The sequence below is a fragment of the Syngnathus scovelli genome, chromosome 13 (assembly GCF_024217435.2).
Source record: "Syngnathus scovelli strain Florida chromosome 13, RoL_Ssco_1.2, whole genome shotgun sequence".
Lineage (NCBI taxonomy): Eukaryota > Metazoa > Chordata > Actinopteri > Syngnathiformes > Syngnathidae > Syngnathus > Syngnathus scovelli.
This window is the reverse complement of record NC_090859.1, coordinates 6878387-6886366: the sequence shown is the minus strand read 5'-3', so window position 1 is coordinate 6886366 and position 7980 is coordinate 6878387. Positions and strand designations below refer to the sequence as shown.

At 39.7% G+C, this 7980-nt stretch overlaps 2 protein-coding genes across 2 annotated transcripts; both read right to left on the bottom strand.

The window, feature by feature from the left end:
• Positions 1 to 1610: 1610 nt before the first annotated feature.
• Positions 1611 to 4005, bottom strand: LOC125979231 (microtubule nucleation factor SSNA1-like). The gene is made up of 3 exons (XM_049737244.2): positions 2834 to 4005; positions 2012 to 2211; positions 1611 to 1860 (listed from the first exon to the last, which is right to left on the bottom strand). Exons 1-3 carry the CDS (start codon positions 2883 to 2885, stop codon positions 1768 to 1770), a joined length of 345 nt encoding a protein of 114 aa, XP_049593201.1. The 5' UTR covers positions 2886 to 4005; the 3' UTR covers positions 1611 to 1767.
• Positions 4006 to 4134: 129 nt separating this feature from the next.
• On the bottom strand, positions 4135 to 6408 carry LOC125979230 (microtubule nucleation factor SSNA1). Its single transcript, XM_049737243.1, has 3 exons — positions 6111 to 6408; positions 4573 to 4772; positions 4135 to 4323 (listed from the first exon to the last, which is right to left on the bottom strand). Exons 1-3 carry the CDS (start codon positions 6160 to 6162, stop codon positions 4231 to 4233), a joined length of 345 nt encoding a protein of 114 aa, XP_049593200.1. The 5' UTR covers positions 6163 to 6408; the 3' UTR covers positions 4135 to 4230.
• Between the last annotated feature and the right edge of the window lie 1572 nt (positions 6409 to 7980).

Below are 7980 nucleotides of genomic sequence, written 5' to 3'. Positions count from 1 at the left end.
AGCTCAGTTTTGTCAGATGCTGTCAGATTTAACAATATGTCACTTTAATTTCAATTATTGTCAATTATTTTGGTTGCAGTTTTGTAATAGTATAATACTGAATTTTCTAATATTTCAACTCATTTTCAAAAAGAAGCAAAGTATTTCTCACTGCAGTAGCACAGGAAGAAGAAAAAAAAGAATTGCAACAACAAAACATCAATTTTCCCTTCCGCTTGTCCACACAAGGTGTTGCCGGCATGCTGAAGCCAAGTGGACGTGTTAACCAGTGTGCCACTGTGCCACCACAACAATGAACAGATTTTTTAAATAAAAGTCTCTCTGATTTTGTCAAAGAAACCTGATCATGATTGAATAAAATCAATAAAAGAAATAGAAAATAAATAGAATGTTGAGCATCTATGGCAGGGGTGTCAAAGTCAAATGGACGGAGGGCCCAATAAAAAATTTAGCTACAAGCCGAGAGCCGGACTGATCGAATGTTCATTGAATTTTTTTTTTTTAATGACGCATGTAGTCTAGTGAACCTAATTGAACCTACTGAAAACCTAACAAATATATTCCAATATGATCAGATAAATAAAGCAATATTTTCTTATGGCTTTGTCAATAATCTTTAATTTTCAACAGACAGAAAAGACAAATTTCCTTTATATAAAAATCCCCATAACATGAACATTAAATGAAAGAAACCTGTATTATTCAAGGCACCATCCTACATTTTCTATTTTAGCAAAAGTGAGCTAAATTTACTTCAAAGAAAAAAATAATAGCAATTTTCTATCATCCACTCAACTGAAATATTTTTAAAATATAATTGGATTGAAATACAATAAAATAAAGTGCAGAAATCTGTTAATCAAAAACAACACTTTCCTCAAGGATAAGTAACATGCAGTGAAAAAAAATATTAAACTTTAAGTTTTAAACTTGAACTGAGTAAAAACACAAACTTTAATCAGACAGTTTTTGATGAAATCCCCCTCCGTAAATGGCCGGGCTAATTTAGCGATCTCTTCTGCCAAAACAAAACTGGCCTTGACAGCAGCCTAGCCTTGTGTTTTGGCTTTTTAAAACAGAGCCTGTCGAGATTTGAGGCCTCGTTTTAATTCCTCGGCCTTCTGTAGCCTTTGTTCCATGTCTATATTCTTGTTTTTGTCCGCGTGTTTCTTTTCATAATGTCTCAGATAATACTCTTTCAGTACCGCCACACTTTCTCCACACAGAAGACACACAGATTTTCCAGCTACCTCCGCGAACATATACTCCGACTCCCACCTTGTTTGAAACCCCCGGTTCTCAGTGTCCACCTTCCTTTTTGCCATTTATGATGGGTATCTGAGGGTTAATTTTACAGTTATGCTGACGACTGCTTTGCTAATAAACACTGAAATCAAGCAGCCTACTGCTCGGTGCTTCACCGTTGCATTGTGGGAAATGTAGTATTGGTGCGTGTGAAAGATCTGCGGGCTGCCGGCTTGCTGCGGTCTGCGGGCCGGTTCTAATAATAAATCAAGATCATCCCAGGGGCCGTACAAAACCTTCTCGCGGGCCGGATGTGGCCCGCGGGCCTTGACTCTGACATATGTGATCTATGGGATCTCATGACATTGTTGCAAATAGCGCTTTTATTGTCCATCACATTCAGAATGCTGTGTGCATAGCTTCAAAAGAAACAATCGCAACATACCTGTTTTACAAAAAATACAATGTCAAATATGACCATTTCTTTTGAAGTTCAGTCTTTTAAAATCCACTTCCTCTGCATTAGTGTTCTTTCTTGCGAGGCTCTGACGCTTTCCCAAGGTTTCCGGCTTCATGCTTCAGGACACTCAACAGAGATTGAGAGCTCTCTAAGATCTTTTGGGAGAAGAGCAGCAAATTACATGAAATATACAGTAGATCAAATTCTACTTGAATAATAGTGGCAGTGGCGTGTTAGTTGATTTTGCCTAATTAGTGAGGGCGATTGAGAGGTGGACAGCATTGACAGGGTAGGCCTGACACTTACCTTGGTGTATGCAGCCTCAGTCTCTGCAATGGTCCGGTCGAAAGTGGCACGTGCAGCCATTCTTTGTGCGAGGCTTTCATTGACCTTACTCAGCTTACCAGAGAAGACACGGATGTCATGTTGCAGTCGTTCCTTCTCCTCTTCCTCCAGCTTGATCTGACGGTTCAACTCTTCCCGCTTGGAGCAGAGGTCCTCAATACCTGAAGGGTGGAAGAAAACATTAGCTCTACTGCACCTGGGTGCCCTTCTGCTGATTTTATTTAACCTGTACGATGCTGTGGGAGGCATTGTGAAAAATTAGTGAGCACAAAAGAAATTCAAAACAGGTTGTTTTGTAAAAGTTTTTTTTATTGCTTTGCACACTCCCTAACTAACTGAAAATAACCGCAGCATATGAAAAAGTGTCAAATAATTTTGGGGGATGGAATGGTGTTAAATGATTAAATAACTGTCTCACAGCCCAAAGTTCTAGGTTTGAATCTGTTGTGTGACTGACTAGACCTCTGATTAATGACAAGGGGAGAAACTTACAACACATCACCACACAAAGATTTCACAAAAAGATCAGTTAGATTTTTTTTTTTTAATTCAACTGCTCCCTTAATTATATCCAACCGGAAGACGTGTCCCTTTCAAAAGTGAAAAGCTTAAAGGGCTAAGGTTTTGGACGTGCAAATGTTCCACTTTACCTATTACTCCACTGACACCCAAATTTAATTTACACAAAGTTTAGTGTGAAAACCGAGCATTGCTGTCTCTAAAGACATCTACTTCAAAAAGCAGTAAGAGACGCTGCTGAGAGAACAGCGTATGATCACTTACAATTGACGAGCTCATTATTGTAATTCTGCAAAGCGGCAGCTTGTTGGCTCATGGCGGAGCTCCTCTCTCACATCGCTTCAACCGCGTGTAAACAAAACATGGGTCATGCATGCCATTTCGTTACGATGACGTAATTAATATAGCTCTTTTTGATGTCACGTTTCAAAAATTACGCAAAGGGCGGCTTGTTGAGCGGGTATGATCTTACAGACTCGGCGACTGTAAATATTCCGACACAAAAGGAGCTGTATGGAAAAAGTCACCCCCAACAAAGGTATTTATTTAACAGTATGATCATTATACAAAACTTTCCGATAAAGGGGGCACGGTGGTGCACTGATCAGGATGGATGGATGGAGGGAGGGAGGGAGGGACTTGGTCATTTTAAATGAGCTAGTTGATGCCAAAGTTGCTCCTTAACATCACGTGATGCTATTGTGCGATTACAAAATCACCGTTTTTCAATAATTTTCACACAGCACCACTACAATCACATGGTTGTAGAAATTCATGTTAAAAATTTGTTGAAAACTTTTAGCAAGACTAGCCTGAATTGTATCTTTTGTGAGTTACTACATGGGTAACTCACAAATGTACATATGTACTCACATATGTAGCAGCATTTGAGGCCTTTTCAGATGGCATGTACACAACGTGACTCCCTAACCAAACTGAGCAGTATGAAATGATTCGGATAAAAAATAATAACTCACAATACACTTTTGTAGCTATTGTTAGACTGGCGGTGTTTCGAATGTGACAGAAAAAAACATCTTGGGTTCTCGAGGTATGCATGTGCTTCAACATTTGAGTTATGGTCTTCAGAACAAAAAAAAATAATAATGGTGAAATAAGGGACATATATTACCTAATTTAGACAAAATGATTTAGTATCAGAACAGAAAAATGATTTGCAAGATTATTTAAAAGAAGTCATCAAAATCTTGATATGAATCTTACTGCAGTGATTTCCTTGAAAAAAATCATTAGTGAACATAACATTTTGGACTGTGTGAAAACTTTGGAGTATCACCTTACTCACCATAAAACTCACTTTTGAGGCTTTTGCGTAGACCTTGGCGTGAGATGCTACACATTTTATTGTTTTAACTGGTTTATGTTTAATTGTTTTATGTTTGTTCAGGAATGGCTGTTTGTAAATTTTAATGGAAAGTTGAGCTGAGAAAAAAATCAAACCTGAACCCTTTTTGCAAAAAGTGAATGCCGCAGTACCTTTTTTGCCGCAACCCATGATGACAAAAGAAACACGTGATACGTCCAGGAATAAATCAGATGCATGGTACAGTAGAATTTGATATTTATTGGTACCAAAACTAAAATAAATCCAAAATGCTGAAACGGTTCCTTGTGCAGTCTTTCATGAACCACTCTGCAAATCAGTGCTCTTTTCGCCGTTGCTCTGAAGTTTTACTGAAGTTTCCTGCCTGCTGCTTTAGGACACTCAGTAAAGACTGCGAACTCTCCAAGATCTGTGGGAAGAAATCAGACAGTTACATGAAACAATAACAAGATCAAAGCCGGTGTTTGTTTTTTTGTTCTTGGCTTGATAGGTTGCCATAATTACTGCAGTTGAAGAGCTCAACATCAGCTGTCTGCAACTATTTGGCTGATGAACTAAACAACTCAAAAATATTAACAAAAGCAGCAATTATGTGGCATAGTGTGAAAGAACAGTCAAGAAATAAACGTTTGGGTTTCACGGTAATTATGACAAACACCTTAGTGTATGCAGCCTCAGTCTCTGCGATGGTGCGGTCTATGGTGTTGTGTGCAGCCGTTTTTTGTGCCAGGCTTTCATTAACTCTGCTCAGCTTCTCCGAGAGGCTGCTAATCTCATGCTGGAGTCGTTCCTTTTCGTCTTCCTCCAACTTGATCTGAAGGCTCAACTCTTCCCGTTTGGAGCACAGGTCATCAAAACCTGTGAAGGACAAACAAGAGAAAAAAAAGTATTGTGTTTGGACAGCCTAGAAGAAAGCTTCAATGGAAATGCAACACTTTCTTTTTTTCTTCTGGTAGAGGCCAAATTAAATTCTGGATTTGAATAATCAAATGTAACCTTATAGCTATTTGAACAGCACAGTAAATTTCAAACCTACATGATACATGCACCTAAAGAGGTCTCACGTTAGATCTTATATCTACTATTGAACATACATTAATACCAAGTGTAAAATTCGGAAGACCAAACCTCTTCAGATTAAATTTAAGCACTACTGTCAAATAAAACAGATTGTGATACAAACTAGTGCATTCTAGGATTGGTAATATTGGTTGGTTTTATTGTGTAGAATAAAGGTGGACTGTCAAAGTGGCACTAAACTTTTTTGTATGCAGCCCTTGGATGGAAAAAGTCAACGCTGCTTTGGAGCTTTTGGGTTTCATAGAGGTCACATTGACATGTTCACAGTTCATGTGAATCAACTTGTTCATGTGTATGCGTTTGAGTATCATCTTTAGTGATGGGTCCGGCAACACTGATGCGTCGGCGCATGTGTCGAGCTCATGGAGCGAAGTCCGTGTCGGTGCGTGTATCGCATATCGAAAGTCACGTGACCGAAACAGCAGCAGTATCGCCTGTTTAGGAAGCACGCCAAAGCTCTGTTAAAGGAAGCAGGTCAGGATGGATCTGCCAAAACAATATCTGATCTTTTGCGGTTTATCAATAATTATGGAGCAGCCCCAAATAAGATACTGGGACAATCAAAAGACCCATTACACCGCACTCCAGCCTCATCTGTGCCGTGTGAGCGGGTGATTTCAACGGCTGGAGAAACTGTGTCCAAAAAGCGCAACAGGCTAAATTTCAAAACATTGGAAAAACGTATTGTTTTAAATAAAAAATTGTAATAATAAAAAAAAAAACATCCCTGTGCACAAGCATCCTCTTTCACAACACGTTTTCATGTGTTTTCATGTTATGATACATGTTCACATTATTGATTGACTAACAAAAAACGAAAATACGTTTTAAATTTAAATGAATGTGTGAAAGAATACAATATAAAATATAATTACTTAATTAATTTATATATTAGGTCATCAAATCAGTGACAGTTGAGTCTGTCAACTCGGTTGCCTGTAGTATTTTTAGGGTCCAATAGATGTCAGCACTCAGTGACACAGCTTCACGACGCCTCATCGACCCATGACTAAAATAGTTACGGACAAGGTCCCAGGAAATATGGGCAACCTGATGGGCATGCATGGCAGCCAGGAGGAACCTTCATCATGATTGACTAATCAATAAACCACTTACACTTGACGAGTTCATTGTTGTAGGTCTGCAAAGCAGCAGCTTGTTGGGCCATGTTAAAGTCAGCTGACAACCGTTGTTAACAAGGTTCTCGGAAACTTGTAAACTTCGAAATCGATGCTGGGTTCCGTCTAACCTATGATTGTTTTTCACGTAACACCGGCAATGAGCTAAATACATAACTTTGTAAAATTGAAACGAATTTCGTAAAGGGCTTCCTCAGCCAACATTTATATTATGCAGGACTCGTCTTCAAACAGGATGAAGAGCGAGTGCTCTTCTTCTTCATGTTTTAATGGCGGTTGAAAACTGCGTTACTGCATTTCCGCCACCCATTGGCTTGGAATGGTAACGACTTGTGCACGATGCCGTTTGCGTATTTACTTTAAGGCAGTGGTTCGTAACCTTGTTGGAGGTACCGAACCCCACCAGCTTCATATGCGTATTCACCGAACTCCTCTATAATAAAAATTATTCTTCTTATTATTATTTTCAAATTCAAGACAGATTTTTTTTACTGGTGCACAAAATGAGCCGTGCATGAATTAAGAACAAAACCAACACAATGCAAAATCAGTGTGACTTTAGCGTCATCACAAATTTACATAACGTACAGGTGTGTTCGGACCCCCGCTGTGGAGGCTCTGCCGAACCCCTGATACCGACCCACCGAACCCCTAGGGTACGATTGAACCCAGGTTAAAAAACACTGCTTTAAGGGGACAATGAATATAAAAAATGAATCTGTTTGTGAACATTTTTTACGAAAAGTTTTGTCTTTCATTTCATTCGTTTCATTTATTATTTTTTTCCCCCATTCGAGGTGTCCACACTTCTCCCATTCACGCACTCACGCACACACACGCGCGCACACACACACATACCATTTGACATGTGCCACGTAAAAGTGAGCCGGACTATCAATTTGGACCTAAATGATAGTCCGGCTAATTTTAGGTGCTCTCATGAATGAGTGTATGTCATCATTGACAAAGAACATTGTGGCAGGTGGAATCACATTGAGTAAAATTCAAATTGATGAAGATTCAGGACAGCAAAGAGATGGTGCTGGCTCCACAGTGGCCATTGAATGACCTTGAAAGAAACCAAGCTGGCCTTAGCATTACTGTGCTGGAAACAAGTGAGGAGGCAGAGAAAAGAAAACGCAACCTTACTCACAGACCCACAGCTACATATTAAGCAAACGTTTGTCCCCAAATAGATACATGTTGCTCTTTGTCGGGTTTGTGCCCAGTGTAGCTCGACTGCAGCATATGTGTGTGTGTGCGTGTGTGTGTGTGTGTGTGTGTGTGTGTGTGTGTGTGTGTGTGTGTGTGCGTGCGTGTGCGTGCGTGTGTGCATGTGCGTGTGTGTGCGCGTGTGTGTGCGTGCGTGTATGTGTGAGAGAGTTAGGCTTTGTTTGTGAGTGTGTGTGTTAGGTTTCGGTTTCTTTTCTCTGCCACCTCTAATCTTGGAGCCTGAATTTGTTACAGACATATTTTCGACAAGATGCTGCTGGTAACAAATGTATCCAGCACAGTGATCCTCTTGGTTTCACTCAAGGCCATTCAAAGGTGCCGCGCCGCCGAAGGGCCGCCACGGTCTCCTAAGCTATCCTGAATTGTCATCAATTAGAATATCACTCTCTGTGATTTCACAATTGTCTTTGTCAGTGATGACATACACTCACTCACTTATTCACGAAAGCACCTACACTTTATGCACAATTATTAGGAAGTTGTATTTTTCAGGATTAATCTTATGACTACAGTGACCGCAGTCAATCCAAAATGTTAATAAACTTCAGTCTGATTATCTCATAAAGTAAAACAGAGGTTTTGGCTTTCTAAGAAGAAAATCTGTGTGTGCACAA

Excerpts from the sequence above, each read along its gene's own strand:
- LOC125979231 (XM_049737244.2), bottom strand. The coding sequence starts at position 2,885 with ATGAGCCAACAAGCTGCCGCTTTGCAGAATTACAATAATGAGCTCGTC. Across the intron at positions 2,212-2,833 it reads CAATAATGAGCTCGTCAATT|GTATTGAGGACCTCTGCTCC; the intron begins GTAAGTGATCAT and ends TCCACCCTTCAG. Across the intron at positions 1,861-2,011 it reads CTGAGGCTGCATACACCAAG|ATCTTAGAGAGCTCTCAATC; the intron begins GTAAGTGTCAGG and ends TTCTCCCAAAAG.
- LOC125979230 (XM_049737243.1), bottom strand. The coding sequence starts at position 6,162 with ATGGCCCAACAAGCTGCTGCTTTGCAGACCTACAACAATGAACTCGTC. Across the intron at positions 4,773-6,110 it reads CAACAATGAACTCGTCAAGT|GTTTTGATGACCTGTGCTCC; the intron begins GTAAGTGGTTTA and ends TGTCCTTCACAG. Across the intron at positions 4,324-4,572 it reads CTGAGGCTGCATACACTAAG|ATCTTGGAGAGTTCGCAGTC; the intron begins GTGTTTGTCATA and ends TTCTTCCCACAG.